The 20,526-nt window shown below is 43.4% G+C and overlaps 1 protein-coding gene across 1 annotated transcript in view; it reads right to left on the bottom strand.

The window, feature by feature from the left end:
• SV2B (synaptic vesicle glycoprotein 2B) overlaps nucleotides 1-20,526 on the bottom strand; it is a 55,608-nt gene that overhangs the window by 19,138 nt on the left and 15,944 nt on the right. Inside the window, exons 2-8 of the mRNA XM_045561064.1 lie at nucleotides 16,768-16,948; nucleotides 16,250-16,401; nucleotides 11,815-11,948; nucleotides 10,308-10,397; nucleotides 5,222-5,332; nucleotides 4,280-4,368; nucleotides 1,352-1,516 (exon numbers count right to left, since the gene is read on the bottom strand). Of these exons, the coding sequence (XP_045417020.1) occupies nucleotides 1,352-1,516; nucleotides 4,280-4,368; nucleotides 5,222-5,332; nucleotides 10,308-10,397; nucleotides 11,815-11,948; nucleotides 16,250-16,401; nucleotides 16,768-16,948 (922 nt within the window). The remainder of the gene's footprint in view (nucleotides 1-1,351; nucleotides 1,517-4,279; nucleotides 4,369-5,221; nucleotides 5,333-10,307; nucleotides 10,398-11,814; nucleotides 11,949-16,249; nucleotides 16,402-16,767; nucleotides 16,949-20,526) is intronic.

The raw sequence follows: 20,526 nt of genomic DNA, 5'->3' as shown, positions 1-20,526 counted from the left end.
CTGCCAGCAGATGGCGACGACGCTGAACTGCCTGTGCAGAGGGGTGTGGCTGCGTGGGCACTCGGGTATGTAGATGGCTGAGACTGAGCATCAGCATTTTAAAAGAACATCTGAAAAGTTGAGCGCCATGCCCAACGATACTTGGTCCTAAACTTTTCTTTCCAGAGGTCTCATAGTTGTAAAAATAATATTCACCCTTTCATTGCACATTTTCTCACCCTAAATAGCCATGAACCTTTGCTAAAATCTGGCCTATAAGCGCAATCTGGAATAGACTGAAGCAGGTATCCTTCTTGGACTTCTCTCAGACAGACATCTCTTTCCCAAAGTGGCTGTCAGTCACTGCGGGCAGGGACCTACTGAGACACCAGACACAGAGGTGGTGCAGACGCTGGGGAGGCAGAGTTCACTGGAGGTGAGAATTCATGGTGTGAATTTTGTGTTGAGGTAGTAACTACGGGGCCTTTAATGTCATTGACATAGAACCATCTGGGCCTTGGTATTTCAGGTGCCACCGCACAGCCCATGGTCACTCACTTCCTTTTCGTTCACAACCCAATGAGCTCGCTAAGTACAATTCAAGAAGGGAAACAGCAGAGGAGAAAATGTTCGGCTTAGGAAACAATGTGGCCTGCGGTAAACTTGGCTAATCTCCTGCCCTGACCCATTCTGAGGCTTTCACAGGGCAGCCTGCAAGAGACTGTCCATTTCCCTTGTCTCAAGACTAGTGAGAAGGGGAGTAAAAGGGATTGAGGAAGCAGCCCCACAAAGATGCAAACGGGACTTCGCTAATACTTCACTGATTTTTTTCTTCAAAGGACAAAAACACTCCTGGCTGACCATGGACCATGCGATCAGCCCTCCAAAGTAATATTAGCTGAAAGAATAACAATAGGTGATGCCATATTAGCCCTGGCATAGAGAAGCTTCCAGAATCAAAGAAAAACTCAACACCCAGGTCATGGATTGGTTCAGGGACCTCAGCAGTAAGAGCTCTGGGCCCTTCCTTTAGGCAGATGCCATTCATGGACCACAGCTTTCTGCTAATTTCCATGAAAAGTTCAAGTTCTTAGGAAAGATGGCTAGATTGGCTGTCCTCAGTCAAATGTGTCCATCTTTGATGAATTAGCTACAGCCAGGAGATAGGCTGACAGGGAGTCAACACAACACAGACAGGGCCACCAGGGGAGCTATTGTGTCTCTGGCAGCCACAATCAGCTGTGACGACTACAACAGCCTTGGAGCTCATTCCCCTGAGTAGTTAATTCTTCTCGTTCCAACGGCTCTCTCCCAAGGACAGTCCCGGGGACTGCCACCCTGATCTGAGGAAAGCCCATGGTCACTCACTTACTTATCATTCACAAGTTTCCCACGTTGGTGGATCTGATTCTCCATGGTGAAGTTGATTGTGGCACCGTACACATGCTCGTCCAAAAATACCTTCATTTTAGACTTGTATTCTTCATCTTGATAATACCGGATCATATCAGGGAACCAAACTGTCAGTCCATAGTAACTGTAATAGAGAAGGCAGAATGTTGGAGCGACATGATTAATTCTTTTGTGACCAGAGTCTATGTTCTTGATTTCATGTAGACCAAACTCACTTTAAGCATGTTAATTTGGTTCATTAGAAAATTTAATAATTATAACTCATCATATTAGTAGGTCTAAGGAAAAAAAACCATCACCACTTCCATAGATGCTAAAAAGGCATTTGATTAAAAAAAATTCATTCTTGATAAAAATGCCAATAGATTGGGGATTGATGGACACTTCTTTAACACATAAAAAATATACATCTCAACCCGGAATATTAGTAAGTAACGAAATGCTGAAGACATTCCCACTAATGTCAGGAATAAGACAAAGATGCCCATTGTCACCACTGCTACTTAACACTGTACTGTAGGTCTTAGCCAACTCAGGTAGACAAGAAAAAGAATGCAGAAATGTAAAACTGCAAAGCAAGAGGTAAAATCATCTCTATCTGCAGATGATATGACTTTATATCTAAAAAAAAACTCTAGATAAACCAATTCCAAAAAATGCACATTAAACATATAACAAAGACGCTCAACCCCACTTATAAGAAAAGTGAAAATTAAAACCACACTGTTACCATTCTCACCTACCAGATTATTAAAACCTTGAAGTTTGTTAAAACACTTTGTTGGTGAGAGTGTAGGTAAACACATGCTCTCATACTTTGCTGGGAAAAGAGCAAAATTGTACAATACCATATGAAGGAAAAGTTTTCAGGGCCAAAAAAAAAAAAAATTACCAATACATTTACCTCCTCTGATCCCTTAATTCCACTTCTAGGAATCTATTCCACTGATAAACCAGCCCAAAGTGGCCTACAAACACGGTTACTTATTGTGGCGTGGTTTGCAATAGCAAGAGTCTGGAAACTTCTCACGTCTAGCAGTGGGGCCCTGGTTGAATGAAGTGTGGTGCTGTCCTGTGGGGTGCTGTGCAGATATCCTGTGCTGCTGTAATTCGAATGAGGAAAATCTCAATTTACCAGTATGGAGACATCTCCAGAATCTATCAGTGAGTACAAAAAGCAGATGCAAAACAATGTGTTCCTTTGAATAAGAAAAGGAGGAAGAAATAAGAATATGTATATAATTACTTGCTTGCATTAGCAACAAAAAAGCATCACTGGATGGCAAATAGGAAAATAAAAGATGTTTATGTATAGGAAGCAGAAGGGAATGGGTGGAGGGCAAAGGGATTGATGCCAGATTTCTCCATTGTTTCAACATCTGAAATTGTTTCAACATCTGAAATGCATTACCTAGTCCACAAAATTAAACAGAATCAAATATAAATAAAACATATTCTTTTAAAAAAAAACTTTCAATGAATTGAATCCTAGCGTCTGCCACATTTGGCTTCTGACATGTTCTCCCCTAGTCTGGATTGAATGAGTGGAGGGAAGCGGGGCCAGGCTTGCTTCACACCTTTACCTGTGTGGGTCTGGAAGGTCATGTCTGCATGAACAGGTACTGGAAGACATTCTGCCTTCGTGTGTTTTCCCCCACAATGAAAAAGGTCATTAGAGCCCATTAAATTTCCTGGGGTGACAGAATGTGTTGTTGGGCACAGGCAGTGGTGAACAAAGCAATTTCATAGATGGAAGCTTCAAATCTTACAAATAGTTCCTAGCTGATAATAGCAATTTATTGAGCATTTATTATGTGTCAGAAACTATCACAAGCACTTTAAAATTATGCAGTAAAATGGCCCCATCACACTGTACGTGGGCCCCCAAACTCACATAAAAAGAAGAATCATGTTATTTGGAGGTTAATGAAGTGATGGGGTGAGAGCCTGCTAATCACCAATTGAATTATATCTTAGTTTTCTCTGTTGTAGGGCACAGTATCACAGAGTTTTGCTGTTTCATCCATGTAATGTGATGGCCGCCTACTCAGTACTCATTCCCTGCTTCCTCCTGGTGAACGGGAGCTTGATTTTATTCAGGTATCAACCCTCGAGAAAGGTACCAGTATCTTTAGCACTGAGGCGAATCCTGATTAGTCCAAAACCACTGGGAAATCCATTTTCCTTTGCCAGGGATTAGTTTAGCCAAAAGAATGTGACACACACATCTGGCTGGTATAACAGGAGAGAAAGTTGGCTGTGAGGTTTCTGGTGTTAAAAAGGAAGCTCAGTAATTAACAATTAATTAACAATAGCAATTAGTTAGCAATTAACAATCAGTTAACAATACCGGATTGCCTACTGGAAATTAGTTAGGAAGGTAGATCTTAGGTGTTCTCAACACACACACAAGAAAATAGTAACTATGTGAGGTGATGGATATGTTTATTAGCTTGATTGTGGCCATTACTTCACAATGTGCACATCAAAGCATCTAGTTATATACCTTGAACATATATCACATATATTTGCAATTATACCTCAATAAAAATGGGAGGAATAAAAAAATCAACCTCAGGGAGAGGCAGCCTCTTTCTCCATGGAATAGTTTTCCCACCTCAAGGGATACCTAGAACAGCATGGCATGTTGCAATCACAATGAGGACAAGCCTGAGGCTGAAACTCCTGCCTCTCTGCAGAATTCCTGTTACAAAGGATAAGAAGTTTCCTTCTGGTAGAAGCCTAGAATAGGTTGCCAGTTACTTGCAGCCAAAAGTATCCAATCTGATACAAACTCCATGAGTTAGAACCAGCTGCCATCTGCAATGCATAAATGAGGCAACTGAGGCACAGGGAAATTAAGGAACTTAAGTAAGAGAGAACTTACCTTAAAGCCATGGTAAACCAGACCACGGCCAGAATCAGCGTGTTCATTCTGTAGGGCCCCATCACACAGTACAGAGCATTGTCCCACACCTATAACCCAAGCCAGAGAAGGATTGTTAAAGGCAGGAATGTGCAACTCAAAAGAGCTTATTTCCCGGATTTTCTGATACGTTGCCTAGGAACACATGGAGAGAATGGGTTCTCACCCAACTATCTCCCAGAGGTAGCAATTCTATCCAAATAACAAGGGGAGTGCTTCTCTTCTTATTGGCTGGCCTCATGCTCTGACAGTCTGATAGCATTTTCCCTGGGGACACGATATTCCATGAATGTAACTGAAAGCATACTGAGTTAGGATTACAAGGCACTGAAAAACCTCAAACAGTGAGTTCTGCTCCCTGCCTGTGGGCAGGGTGATATTCCAAACATTTATCGACCATATGCTGTGAATACCATACAGTCTCAATAGACTCTGGCCGGTGGGCTATCTCCGTGCTTGACAGGGGACTTGCTCCCTGCCTGCAGGAGCCAGTGCTCCGGAGAAACGGCATTGCCCTTCATGAAGAATCTTTCTCGGGAATCACTAACGAACCTCAAGGGGATGTTTATTTCACTCATTTCTTCCTTCCTATGGATTATTTAAAGAGAAGTTGCTAGAGAGAAGGATGTTTACCCAGACTAGCCATTTTACCTACATTCAAAATCCCTGCCTTGCGAAGGACGAGAAAAGAAAAGAAAGTAAGGTTGAGAGTCTGTAGCTCAAAGGCCACAGGAAGTTAGAGGCAGACATGGGCTGGCACCCAGACATCCCCACCCGGCTGGCTTCCTTGACAGCTCGCTGCCTTAGGTGGATGGGGGTGTTCATAGTCTTCGTTCTTCATCCACTAGAGTTACAGACCCCCACAGAGCCACCCTCTCATCCAGCACATGTTCCCAGTCATACCTGCTTGAAAATGGTGTTGAATCTGACCAGCCAGCGCTGGTACCAAGTTCCTGTTGCACTTTGGATCTCAATGAATTCATCCATTTGCTTGGGAGTTTTGATGTTGGAAACCTGAAAAGTAAAGATAGGCGAAAGAATCTTAAACTCACTTTGTGTCAGAATTTCCTTTTCAATATTTAGTTGAATGTAACTGACTTTATTAACTTAGTTAGGGCTGGGGGAGTCTTGGATGACCCTCTAGTTCCGTGTTTCTTAACCAAAGGTGTACACAGCATCTCTTAGCAATCTTTTTAAGGTAGATATGTCACACTGCAGACAAAATGAACAAGAATCTTCTCACTAAATCATGCCTTTGGGAAACTTACATTGGTGGGTCCATAACATACTGAATTCCCATTTATATCTGATTTGCCCACAGTAGAGTTGATGCCACCTTAAAATTCACAACTCTATCCTGAATGGAAGTCGACATCACAGAAGTCTAGAGCCCATGTAGGCAATAGTGTGGGGAGGGGTGTTGCTACTTAACATATTTTAAAAACACAAGAGAGCAAGAGAAATCAAGGCCTCTCTGCTATTCCTGGTTTTCCTGGTAGAAATCAGAGATAGGGAGTGGAGATAAGGTTGCAGATCTCAGTGTTCCCCTCAGGGCATGGAAAGTGTTAACATGCCCAGTGTGTGTAGCCCCAGTAAGTGATCCTGGCTCACCAAGAAGATGATTTTCCAGTTAGTCAAATGTGTAAAGCAACCATCAAATTGCATAACTAATCACCCACTTAAGGATATTCCTGGTCACAGAGTCTCTTTTAGTCAAGTTATCAAGGTCCATGTTTGCAGACAATCTCCTCTAATGCATAAAAGAAATGGAAGAACATACTCAAAAAGAATTCAAAAACAGTTTCCATCACCAACTGCAAGAAACCTTTTCTCTAGGGATAAAAATGAGTCATATGAGTGTCTCCGTCTCTTTCTTCAGCCAAAGGACCAAGAATGTGAGGAGACAAAGGAAGAGGAACAGAGATGGGTCTGGATGATCCACTCAGAGAAAAACAGTCCCGACGTGGACATGGACTCTTTGTATTTCCCGAGCACTAGGTCTGAGACAGCATGGCTGTGCTTTTCTAAAGCCTGAAAACAGTGGTTCTGAAACATGTGGGAGGGCCAGGCACCCATTTGAGAACCTGGTAAAAGCACAGACTCTCCTCCCTGGAATTTCTCATACACAATCACGCTGGACTCACCATCCTCCCATCCCCAGTTACAACACAGCAGGCTCTGCAGTAGGACTCTCTGCTGGAGCTGGGCTTCAAATTTTCCGATATCCCACGGTTATTACAAACCCCAGTCACAGCCACAGGAGGCCAGAAGGGGAAGTTGACACCACGTCCTGCAGCACCTTAAAAACCACACCCCAAAACATTAAGATATCCACTTAAACATAAATTTTTCCTTTCTTTGCTCCTTGGGGAAAACTAACACCCTATTCTCTAGGGACTTGGGAGTGGGTGTGTTGACAACTTCAAGCACAATTACTCTAATTTACAATTAATTAGAACATTTGTCTTTAATTCAGTCTAAATTAGAGTATGGCCTATGTTACCCCAGGCCTGCAGAACATAGGTTCTCAGCAGAATACCTAGGCTCCTTTCCTTTCCAAAGGTTTCATTGGGGACACTTGGCAGGTGGCAGTTCAGAAGCTCCTGAGGCACCTAATGGAGTTGCTATAACCCAGGTTCCCAGGAGGCATCCGGGTTAGCTGAGCACTAGCTGAGATTCCGGCCTTCCCTAAGGTCCTCTGCCAGGCCACTGAGCACACTTACATTTACGGATGGGAGCGCACAGGGAAACAGGCAACACCATCAAGTTGGGCTGAATATTCACGCCTGACTGCCAACCCCAGGCCAGCCTCTGAGCTGAGTCAACACTCTCTGGTTGTCACTCTCTCTCTCTTTTTTTTTTCCTTTTTCCTGGCCCATCCAGTCATGTACTTCTACATAATTCATGTGATCGAGTCAGTATGCAGTCAGTACTGCACCCGTAACCTTTTTAATTCCCTTTTCCTGCTGGGTAGAAACTACTAAAAGCAGAAGTTATACCTCAAAACCTAGTAACTAGGACTTGTGCTGGGATAAAACACACTTCCAGCATTTCACAGCCCCCTGCTCACTTATTTCTGCCTGAACTCTCTTCTTCAGGATGCGCTTTCTGCCCTGAAATGAGGAAGCCGGGTCCTAACATAAAAGGCTTAGCTTTGTCTTTGAAACGTCAAGTTTTTATTGATTTCCAGGCTGAGATCTCATTCTTCAACATCAGGCTCCTCATACTTGTTAAAATAATTAAATGGGAAGCCATTAGACTGCAGTGGCTCCAATGCCCTGAGTTCTTGCATAATCAAACCAAAACCTAACTCAGAATTAAAACAGAATGGAACTTGAGCTTGGCCGATCATAGGTGGCCAACTGGGCATTGGGTATATTGAACTTCCCACAGGAATAGTCCAAAAAACGCAACTGCTCAAATTTTAACCAATCAAATAATTTCTTCGCTCTGCTTCCACATGCACCCTGCCAAAGCCACGCCCTCCTGCCCCTTCAGTGGGGCCTGAACCACTCCCAGTTTGGAACTACCCAATCCAGGAATTGCTGTCTGCTCAAATAAATTCTTGAAAATTTTAATGTGCCAAAGTTTATCTTTTAACACATTGGACTGGGTCGTCAAGAGAGAATATAGGATAACTTTTCTTAAAAAGAGGATCCCAGTAGGGCAACCCCATTTGGTTGGTTTAGAAGTGGTCTTTCCAGAAGCAGAATTGGGAAACTCCTGGCTGAGCACCACTGTGTGGAAGCTACCGTACGAGGTGACCGAGAGTAAGATGAGAGTCAGAAAGAGCTGACAGTGTACCCTGGGAAGGCAGCCACAGGCAAGCAAAATGGGGCAGGGAGTAGTTACCTATCAGGACTCCTTGTAGGACAGTCTGAGTTTGTTTGGAATAAATATGCTCATAACTGCTTGAGGTATTCAGGAATCCCAGGGAGACACAATCAGGCTTAAAAGACAAGAAGCCTACTGTGCATAAGCCAAGGAGAAGTTTTATTCCAGAGGGAGAAGAATAGAGAGAGGGCAGAGGACAGGAGAGGAGAGACTACATAGGAGGAGGAAAAGAGAAGGGCGGTGAAGGGCAGGGAGAAAGGAAAGAGAAGGCTGTGCTCTGTGATGCAATTCCTCTGTTCTCAAACATTCAGTAAGGCCATAAACTCCCACATGCTTGGTACGGGTGGTATGTGTGTGTCTATGTCTCTCCATGAGTGTGCCAGTCTGTGTGTGTGTGTGTGTGTGTGTGTGTGTGTGTGTGTGTGTGTGTTTCATGCCCAGTTGATGTAGTATAAAAGCCAATCCAGCTGATGTGGATTCAGAGGCTGGGGGCAGAGACAGAAGACCACGGACACGTCTCCCAGAAATAAGCAGGAGCTCAGAGAGGAAATTTGTCCTCCTCAGGCTGTGGGATGGGATGGTGGGGGAAGGAGGAAACCAGGATTGAGCCAAGGACACCCAGATTCCAGGGGGCAGGAAGCCCATTCCTAACACCTCGTTTCTATACCTGCAGCCCAGCTGTAGCACTGCAATCCATCACAGGGCTGGGTGGGATGGAAGACTGGGAGAACCATTCTGGCGCTTAACATCTTTCATTTGGAATATTTCTGTTAATTGTGTTTCTTAATAAATGTTTGCAACAAAAGTATTGGTCCCATATTTTAGGTATTTTAGGAGGATTAGAATTCAGGAAATATGCCATCAAGTGATTTTCCATAAAAGTTTAAGTTGAGTTAATTTATGAAAAAAATATCTCATAACATTTTTTAATAATAGTCAACATCTTCGTAGCACTTACGAAGGCTATGTCAGGCAGTGTTTTAGGTGTTTTATTTAATCCTTACAACAGCCGTATTTTTAGATATTATTATCCCTCTTTTCCCAATGAAGAAACTGAGGGACAGAGAGAAGCTTGCCTAAGGCCACACAGCTAGAAAGTATCAAAACCAGGATTTGGATCCCGACTGCCTGGCTCCAGGGTGCAGACGCTTAGACACCATGTGTCCCACCTGAGAATCAGCGGTGTTAACCAGCAGGTTAACAAGGGCAAATGTTTTATGCAAGACTGAAATTATGGAAGCCACAGAATCAAAAGCAATGAATTGAAAGTAGGTGGGAGTGAATCCAGAAAGGCTTCTTTGAGGAAGTGGATTTGAATTTGAAGAAAGTTATAAAATGGGTACACAGAGGTGGCTGTAGCCTCCGGTTGGCCAGGGTACGGCAGGCAGGAACACTGCATCTCTGTAACTAGCAGAACATCTTCATGAAATTACCATTTACAGGCTTCTAAACTAGCAAGAAACAAAATTCAGGCTAACGGCCAATGCTGGTAAGGGTGTAGAGAAATGGGTCCCATATTGCTTGTGGCATTATAGACTGGTATAACCCTATTAAAATTTAATTTAGCAATATATCCCAAGAGACATAAAAATATCCATATTCTTTGAGCATGTAATTTTATTTCTAGGAGTCAACTCTTAGAAAATGAGCCTAGAATATGAAGGGGAAGGAACCGTGTGCATGAGGAGGTTCATTGCAATAATATTTACAAGAACAAAGTACTAAAACTGGGTAAATAAACCTCTAACATTAGAGACATGTCCAGGAAAACTGTGTTAATGTTCCTAACATTAATGTTCGTTAAAATGGTGGTTATGAACATTATGAGACAACATATAAAATGATTATGAGCACTGCACCGTTACATAATATGTTTATGTAAATCTACGTTCGTATGCTCATCCCCATGTGAACATAGCTAGTTTTTTCTAGATTTTCATTTTTTAACAATTAGCTACCTAAGAGAAAACCTAGAAGGATATCCATCAAAATGCAAAGAATAATTATGATGATGTGATAGGAATAGCAAAAGTTTCATACTGTTTTTGACAAATTATGTGCTTATATAATAAGTTTTTTTTTTTTCTTTTTTTAGCAAACCAAAACAGTAGCGAGGAGAATGCCCTCTTCTTGGCGCAGGCGGCCCCACACTCACCGTGAACACCTTCTCTGGGGTCCCCTTGGCCCTCATGTTGGTGTCATGGACTTTCTTCAGAATCATCCAGGCCTCGTCGTGTTTGCCCATCTGGTAAGATCAAGGGAGGAGATGAGAAAAAGTCACCACTGAATGTGCCTTCTATTCATTCGGGGTGGAAAATCCTACAGACTCAAAGCGAATGCTGTTATCCAGGAGTGACGAAACTGGACATGGACTCACTGCTGTCTAGGGCTTGTGAAAGACTAGGACAAGCTTCTGTCCCCAGCCGCTCTTGGAAGAATAATAAAGTTGTGCTTCAAGATATAAATGCTGGGTTTTATTAATACCATCATTGCACACTGAGTAACCACCCGCGGTTGTGAGTTGAGTGGACTGGGCTGGGAGCCACGTTCATGCTGATGAGATGAAGCAAACAGCAACATGCTGGGGGCCGGATTCCTCCCCACCAAAGAAAGGTATGTTAAAATCCAAAGCCCCAGCCCCGCAGAGAGTGACTTCAGGTGGAAATAGGGTTGCTGCGGGTGTGATTAGTTAAATTAAGAGGAGGAAGTACTGGGGTAGGGTGGGGCCCTAGTTCAGTGCGACTGGTGTCCTGGTGAGAAGACAGCCAGGTGAAGACAGAGACCCGCGGGCAGAAGGCCACGTGACAAGGGCCACCATCAGAGTGATGCGGCTGCCAGCCGAGGAACGGCAAAAGTTGCCGACAGACCGCCAGCGTGGGGAAGGGCCAGGGGCGGATTCTCCCCTCCAGGGGAGCATGGCCCTGCTGCCACCTTGATGTGGGCCTTCTAACTTCAGAAATTGGGAGAACTGTTTGTTATTTTAAGTCACTCGGTTTGTGGTACTTTGTTACAGCAGCTCTAGGAAACTCACACACCACAAACGGTGCACGACTCCCTGTTGCCTCTGCCTCCCGGTGGGGGGGGCGGGGGGTGACAGAGGAAACTCAGCGCGGAGGACCACTCTGCGGAAAGTGAGGCAGACAGCAGGCTCTGTGGACTGGGGCTGTGGAAGCCTCCAAGTCCTGTTGCCCTGTGCCAGCCCCTGCCCTGCCTGACCCCTGCAAGCACGAGACACCGCCGCAGGTGGCAGGCTCAGGACACCGGGTGCAGCTTTCTGGTGGCTCAGGGACCTGCATGGCTACAGTCCAGAAGGGCCTGGGAGCAGCATTGAGCTGTACCATGGATCTCACTGCGGGAACGTGGGCAGACAGCACGCACACAGCCTTAGAGAGCCTCCTAATCGGGACCTCCAGGGAGGATGGGCACCACCAGGCTGCCTCCAGCACCACACCACACCCCTGCTCTGTCTCGCCTGCCCCCGGTACTGACTGTCCGTGAATCCATGACCCGAGACCATCACCAGCAGAAACAGAGCCAGGTGTAATGATGAGGGAGGTCGGCCCACCTGGGGGGGCAACGTGCAGGCAGGAGAAGACGTGGGACTAGGGATGGGACTGTGGCTGTTTCGTCACTGTCACGCCAGCACGGAGGCACAGACTCACCTCGAGCAGAAACCTCGGGCTCTCTGGCATGAACTTGAGGGCCACCATGGACACGGTGCAGGGCAGAGCGCAGATGATGACGAACACTCTCCAGCTGTGGAAGTGGTAGTTGGTCCCCATGCTGAAGCCCCAGCCTGTGAAGGAGCAGTCAGAGGATTTCTGGAACATGCTCTTTCCTCTACAGAAGAGCACCTCTGCAGCCCCGGCTCGCACACCTGACACAAGAGCGCCCCCTGGGGAGCTGGTTAAGATGCAGACTCCCCCAGCTACACCCCCAAACTCCTGAGTCGTCAGTCTGGAACTGGAGCTGGGAATCTGCATTCTGACAAATCCCTGGGCTCAGCTCTGGCCTGACAGTTACAGAGCCTTGGCTACGAGTGCAAATAGAAGCAACATTCCATATTTCTATATAGCCATTACATTTTAAGTTAACATAAGTTAAATAAAAGATGTGCTATCCACCTCCCTTGAGAAACAACAAGCTGGAAGGCTAGGCCCAGAGTTACGCCCACCCTTGCCAGACTCCCCTCTTTTCCCTCTCCCAGCCCCTCCTGCAGGGTGAGGGGCCTCACGCCCACATGTGTGGCGACAACACACACTACTGTGGTGAGAATGGGCACACTCGTCGGATCCCTAGAGTTTATGGGAATTTCTGGGTCCTGAGCACCCAGAGCATGATGTGGATGGAAGTGGAGAGAAGGGTCATGGCCTCAGGAACCCCTGCCTCATGGGAAAGGGTGCAGCCCGAGGAAGGCCAGAGCAGGGAGGGCTCCCTCTTTCCCGGGACGGAGGGCGATACCAGCTCCAGGTGATTCCAGCACAAACGGCTAAGGACCACACTTTGAGAAACACTGTAAGTCATAATGCAGCTACATGAATTTATTTATAAGAAACTGAACGTCTACATTCAAATGCATCCGACCGTCATTGGAATGGGGAGGTAACTAGCTTCCATTCAGCTGTCATTATTCAAAGCATTGCTAAAACTCATATTCAGAAATTGCATTCAAACATTATTTTGAATATCCCCATGGGTAGCAAACTTTCCTCTTGTAAGTAACTGGAAAGAGCCTGGACTTTTGCCGTCACCTAGATCAGAGTTCCAAATCCTGGCTTTACTACATCATTACTGTGTGGGTGGGTTCTCACAGCAGCAGAGTCATTACCTATGACACCCCCACAGATTTGCTGGCAACCCTTAATAACTCACCTGCTTTCAGGGTAGAATTAATGTTTTTAGAAATAGCTACCATGGTATTTAGTGCCAACAATGTTGAAATAGATAAATAACAGCAAAGATCAGCAAAAGAATTGTTTTCTGGTTTTTTTTAAAGCTGAGGTTATAAAATAGGCTGGTTCGCTCATGCCGCTAAAGTATTTCTGAAGGCAATTCAAACAGTGGTTTTCAAAAGACAAAGCTATATAAATCCATATATCAATTTATACAGTTTAGAGGGTAATAACGATTTGGATATAAAATTTCTATTTCATTTACTTAAAAAATATACCACATGGCCAACTCCCGTGGCCAGTGCTTAGGTCTTGAATTCTTATTACTCCCCATTGTGGTTCAGCTTGCTCTGCTTGGAATAGACTCCTAACCCACATCTGCTGCTGCAGATATTTTCTACTCTATTTGCACACTCGAAGAACTAGGCAGAGGAACCCCAGGTGGGAGAATGTGGGGCTGTGTCCACGTGGACACAGTTGGCCACAGCAACAGAACATACACTTCATCCAACACTCTCAACCGGGATCCAATCTCTTTTTGCACAGCTTGGTCTCTTCTCATCGCACTGGGGTTTATTTGTTCGTTTTAATTTTAATTAAAAAGTCTTTCCTTTCTCCTGGGAGTAACACTAGAAAGAGGAAAAGAAAACCATAGTAATATTTACACGTTCTCTGCTCATGTGCGAAAAGTATTCTGGCATCGTCAGTTGGGTTGATCAAAACTACACAGCAATCAAACCCAGACGGATAACCAGGGCAGGGGGGCAGAAGCAGGTACATTTATAAAGCATTCAGCCTCAAAATGATTTTTTTTCTTTACAATGACATGTGTAAATTTCCAAAATTTAGCATTGTCTCATGCCTCTATGGTTTTTATTGGTGATTTCAATAATGTGCATTTATCACATTCATTAGGCACATCCTTGGGGCCCTAAATTAAGTAAAATTAAATGGCATACTGCTTCCAAATATTTGGAACAATATTAATTTGAAGGCAGGGATTGTTCTGTTTGCTGATCTTTTAGCCTGCCCTACTTTTTCTCTGTCAGGATTTCACAAACAGCTGGTAGTGCTGACTACAGTGGGAATTAATCTTCCATAATATATCCATTTTTTCTGGGCTGTGCCTGTGAGTTCCCAGGAAAACATTCCAAGCTTTGTAATTTTCTTTCTCAATGAGTCAGTCACCCCAATTTCTGGTGCCAAGACCTCCCATCCCTTCGTTCTTGCAAAAGCAATTAAATGGGCTACACAAGCTGTACACACAAACTTCAGTCTCCTTTCTGTAGTTACACTTGCATTTGTTAGAGGATTAATGTCTTGGGTACATTGAGAAATATCATCAAATGTTGGTTCATCATGGACCAAACATCTGGTCCTGGTAAAATGAGGCTTAAAATAAATAACGGCTCTTGTTACACTCTGATTCTAGTCACCGTATTTCTAGGGTGGGTTCTCCCCAAGCTAATGCCTGCTTCAATTAAGCCTGATCATGTGGGAGGATGTTAAAAGAGTGTCAAAGTCTCAGATTTCATGCAGGCTTACAAATAGGGACATGTTCTATCTATTTGGGGTAAAACATAAGCTCTGCTGTCAGCCCACCATGGTCAGCTAGTAGCCATGTGGCCTCTCTGCCATGGGCTTTCCATTCATCTTGGTCAACATGCTACCAATCTGAATTCTTGTATTGCTTTCTTAGAAATCAGACAGCTACACAATATGAAGTGTTGTGACTATTGTGGGTTGCCAGCTCTCCTCACAACATCCTCCTGCCCTTTCTTCCCCGCTGTGTTGTAGACATGTGCTTTAGGTGGGACTGACCCCATCCCCAGTTCCAGGCATGAGGAAGGAAGTGTATGTAAACCATTCAGATCAGAAACACCAGCCAGACTTTAAGTAAGTGAGAAACTTCTCTTGTGTAAAACCACTGAGATTTTAGGGTTTATCAGTTTTTCAGGGTAATGCACCCAGTATCACCTTAACCAACACAGTAGGTATTGGCTACATACCAAAGCTTCTTCCTAAAAAGATAAATGTGGAGGCCAGATGCAGTGGTTCATGCCTGTAATCCTAGCACTTTGGAAGGACAAGACAGGAGGATAACTTGAGCCCAGGAGTTCAAGACCAGCCTGGGCAACATAGCAAAATCCCATCTCTACAAAAAATTTAAAAATTAGGCAAGTGTGGTGGTGTGTGCCTATAGTCCTTGTTACTTGGGAGGCTGAGTGAGTCAGGAGGATGGCTTGAGCCCAGGAATTTGAGGTTGCAGTGAGCTATGATGATACCACTGCACTCTGGCCTGGGCAACAGAGTGAGCACCTGTCTCCAAAAAAAAAAAAAATATTATATATGGAGCTTCCATTAACTCAGAACACACAGCAGTGAGGGTCAGACCTAAAGATGAACAAGTAGAGACCGGTTGGTTAGCTTCAGGGGCAGTTGTCTGCTCCCACCTAGTAGTCTATAGGATTCTAAATCATGGCAGAGTTCAGATTCAGAATTGATGGTTTCCCAAAAATGATCTTGAAGGATGATGATGGTATTACTCAGTATACTCAAAAAGCATAATCAAATTCAAAACCTAATGCCTTCTCCCTACTTTGCTCTTGCCAAGACCAATAGTAAGAGTTAATGTTGCCAGGTCTCTGTCCAGGATAATAAAATTGTCCTGCTGAAACCATGACCTTGTCTGTAAGGGCTGCTCCACTTCTGCAGCCAAACAAAAGTGGCAGCAGGTGCCAGAGCAGAAAGTGCACGAGCATACTGCTCCAGAGAGGGCATCGGGACTCTACCCTACACCACCCCATGCCGGGGGCATGGCCTTGAGCAAGTCACCAACTGCTCTTGGCTTTTCTTATGTCCATCATCTATAAAATGGAGTTGCCAAAGCCTAATTTGCTGGAGGAGATGAAGGTTGAGATTCTTTCAAATAAAAGGAAGGAAAGAAGAAAGGGAGAGAGGAAGAGAGGAAGGGAGGGAAGGAGGAAGGGAAAGAGGAAGAGAGGGAGAACAGATTATATTTTTCCAAAATGACTTGTATTAAAATTAACAATGTGTCTGCAATATTAGAAGTTCTTTAGAAAGATCAAGGTCACATACAGGAACCGTGTGTGAGTACACAGACTAAGCCTGAGGGCAGGGAAAGTAGTTAGGGTGCAGGTGCTATAGACACAGGGGCCCGGGGTTTTTTAAGCCAGCGGCTCACCATAGTGGGGGATGATGCTCCAGGCCATCGCCGACGCATAGATGCCTCCAGTCATCCAGAAGATGCCCAGCCAGCTGAGGTGTTCTCCTCGCTTCTCCCGAGACAGGAACTCAGAGAAATAGGCAAAAACAATTGGCAGAGCACCCCCAATACTGCAGAGAGAAGATGCCGGAGAGAAAGAATCAAGTTATACACTAAAAATGGATACAGCAGAAACCTACAGCAGCCTCCTACCCCACCCCAGGCTCTGTGGCAAAACAACCCAATGAATTGGAGAGACTGGCCAGGCCATTGTCTACACGTGGGAGGCAGTCTTAGATTATTTTTACTTTATATACTAATTTTAGAGCCTAACTTTAGCCCTAACCCTTCGTAAGTTTCAACTTCAATATAGTATCTTGAAAGTCAAACAAAAAACTCAGTCCCAGGGTTTCTAGAGGTACCGCTCAGAGCTAGAGCATCAGAATGGATGGACCACTGGTCTAGGAAAGCCTGGCTCAAGCTCTCCAAGTACGTACCCTATGCCAGAGATGAGTCTGCAGAAGAGGAAGGCTCCATATCCCTGCACAAAGGAGGAGAGGGAGGCGAAGGAGGCATTGATGGCCAGAGACATGCTGAGAACTCTCTTCCTTCCCAGCTTGTCAGCCAAGCCGCCCAAGATGAAGGCTCCCGCCATCATTCCTAGGTAGACTATCAGCCCTGAGAGGAGGGGAGAGAGGAAGAGAGTGGAGAGAGAAGACTAGAGATTAAAAACTATCTGATGTTTCCTAAATCCAACGCTTATTTTCACATATCCTAGAAATTCCATGTCACAGACAGAAAAGTTAGAATGTGATAAGATATTTGGGGCAAATTAGAAGTGCTATACAAATGTGACTTTTTACCAACGTTATTTTTTCTAAAATCAGCCTTACCAGATTTACACATATATACACAGACTAACACAGATCAAACAAAACTGGGATAGATGCACCTTTCCTAAAGACTACTCCTATAGAGGCATAATCTGCACACAATGGAAATGCTGTAATTTCATTTTTAAGCAAGAAAAGTGTTTGTGCTGCAAAAGCCTTCCCTTGAGGGATTATGTTTAAAGAGAGAATTTCCAGGGTAAAGTGTGGCAAAGCAGGTATGGGAAATGTTGGGAAGGAAAACATGGTGCAAGTGAAAAATAGCAATTGCCAACAAGGCTGACTATTCTATCACCACCCAAAAAGGACTTTTTTTCAAGCCATAATCAGTGTTCTAACTTCTGAGGGGAATGCAGCATAATTTGTTAATGGTGTGAGATAAAGGTATAATTTCATTCTTTTGCATGTGGATATCCAGTTTTCCCAATGTTGTTTATTGAAGAGGTTGTCTTTTCCCTATTGTGTATTCTTGGCACCTTTGTCGAAAATCAATTAGCCACAAATATGTGATTTTATTTCTGGGCTCTCTATTCTGTTGCATTGGTCTATATGTCTGTTTTTATGCCAGTACTGTGCTTTTAAAAATTACTATAGCTTTGTAGTATATTTAAAATCAAATGTTATGATGCCATCAGCTTTGTTCCTTTTACTCAAGATTGCTTTGGCTATTCAAGTCTTTTGTGGTTCCATACAAATTTTAGGATTCTTTTTCTATTTCTATGAAAAACGCCATTGGAATTTTGAAGGGATTGCATTGAATCTGTAGATCAATTTGGGTAGTATGGGCATTTTAACAATATTAATTCTTCTTACCCATAAACATGGAATATCTTTCCATCTATTTGTATCTTCTTCAGTTTTTTCATCAATGTCTTATGGTTTTAAGTGTATAGATCTTTCAGTTCCTTAGTTAAATTTATTCCCAAGTATTTTTTTATGCTATTGTAACTGGGATTGTTTTCTTGAATTCTTTTTCAGATAGTTCATTGTTAGTATATAGAAATGCTACTGATTATTTAAAGTTGGTTTTCAATCTTACAACTTTACTCAATTCATTTATTAGCTCTGATAGTTTTTTGGTGGGTTTTCTATATATAAGATGCCATCTGCAAACAGAGACAATTTTACTTCTTCTTTTCTGATTTGAATGTCTTTTGTTTTTCTTGTCTGATTGCTCTGACTAGGACTTCCAGCACTGTGCTGCATGGAAGTGGCAAGACTGAGTATCCTTGTCTTATTCCTGATCTTAGAGGAAAAGCTTTCAGCTTTTTACCATTGAGTATGATGTCAGTTGTGGACTTGTCATATTATGTTGAGGTACATTCCTTCTATACTTAATTTGTTGAGAGTTTTTATCGTAAAAGGATATTGAATTTTGTCAAATACTTTTTATGCATCTATTGAAATGATCATATGATTTTTATCCTTCATTCTGTTAATGTGGTATATCACATACTGATTTGTATATGTTGAAACATCCTTGTATCCCAGGGATAGATCCCACTCGATCATGGTTATGATCCTTTTAATGTGCCATTGAATTCAATTTTCTAGCATTTTGCTGACAATTTCTTTATCTATGTACAACAGGAATATTGGCCTGTAGTTTTCTTTCCTTGGAGTGTCCTTGTCTGGCTTTGTTTTCAGGATAATGCTGGCCTCATAAAATATGTTTCAAAATATTCCCTCCTTTTCAAATTTTAGGAAGAGTTTGAGGAAGATTGGCATTAGTTCTTCTTTAAATCTTTGGTAGAATTCACCAGTAAAGCCATTAGGTCCTGGGCTTTTCTTTGTTGAGAGGTTTTTGATTCCTGATTCAATCTCTTTACTCATTATTTGTCTGTTCAGATTTTCTATTTCTTCTTAATTGAGTCTTTGTAGATTCTATATTTCTAGGAATTTATCCATTCTTCTAGGTTATCCAATTTATTGAGTACAATTATTCATAGTAGGCTCATGATCCTTTGTATTTCTGTGCTATCAGCTGTAATGTCTCCCCTTCATTTCTGATTTTATTTGAGTCTTCTCTCCTTTTTTTTTAGTCTGGATAAAAGTCTGTCAATTTTGGTAATCTTCTAGAAAAACCACCATGATCCTTTAACTGTTACACTTTACTGCTCTTCATAGAAAAGGATTGAGCAGATTTCTCAGCTCTACATTAGTACGTTCTTTCTTTACTTGCTCATCCCCAGGACTGCTTGCTAAGTGAGGACTGGTTCCCTCCTTTCAAGGAGATAAACAATAAAATGAATGATTATCTCTGAGTGTGAAAAAAGTGCTCTAATGAAGGTATATGTCAGATATTATTAAAACACAGAGAAGGAGCAAAGCTTGGCTATACTTCACTCAGTGTGAGAGGGCTTCCAAAAGAAAGACATTGAGCTGTTCTTGAAAGACAAACAGAACTTAGTCTGATTTCCATTCGGTGATTGGGAGAGTCTGCCATCGCATTAAAGGCAGTGGCAGACAGCAAGTGCAGAGACAAGAGGCGAAAAAGAAAGTCTGACATGTTTGGGCAACTACTTGTAAGTAGTTCAGCGTGAGTGGAGCATCGTTCACACGGGGAAACCTGAAGAAGGATTCAGGGTGGAGGCAGGACAGAGGCCAGATCATAAACAGCTCTGTATGTGTGCGTGACAGAGAGAACATGCATGTGTACGGCTGCATGCATGTGTCGTTGTGTGTGCACACATGAGTGTCTGCATGCACATGTGTGGACCATGAACTGGGAAGAGAGAAAGGGGGAAAGAGAAGAGTGGTCTAGAGATTTGCTGAGAACCAATCTCTATACCCCATACCCTGGCCCCACCCTGGAATAAAACACTAGCATCCAATAAAAGTTTATTTATTTTTTTTACTTCAATAAAGCTATCTTCAGCACTTCTCAAATTTAACTGTGTACACAAATCACCTGGGGATCTTTTTAAACGCATACTCTGATGCAGCAGGTGTGGGCTGGGTCCTGAGAGTCTGCAGCTCCAACAAGCTCACAGGGGAGGCTGGTGCTGCCGGGCCAGGAACCACACTTTGAATGGTAAGAGGCTACACAGGGCACACCTGTCGTCCTCTAAACACAGCGAGGGGTCCTGACCAGAAGCCTGGCCTTGGAACCCACAGATTTTATTCACTAGTTGTGTGATTCAGGAGATAAGCCTCTCACCTTCTGAGGGTCCTAACCAGCTGATTTGTACACTGATGACTGAATTCGACAATGCCCAAGCTGCTTTCTCATTCATTTATTTTTTTAAAAAATGTAAATCATGAAAGATGAAGTTCTGTGAATTTTCCAGAAAGAAGATATTTAGGTTAAAAGCCCAGACACAAATGTTTGATTAAACTACTGAAGGCCACACAAGACATGTTTAT

The sequence above is a fragment of the Lemur catta genome, chromosome 9, assembly GCF_020740605.2.
Source record: "Lemur catta isolate mLemCat1 chromosome 9, mLemCat1.pri, whole genome shotgun sequence".
Taxonomy (NCBI): Eukaryota; Metazoa; Chordata; class Mammalia; order Primates; family Lemuridae; genus Lemur; species Lemur catta.
The sequence above is the reverse complement of the archived record's forward strand: the minus strand, read 5'-3'. Positions and strand labels throughout refer to the sequence as shown.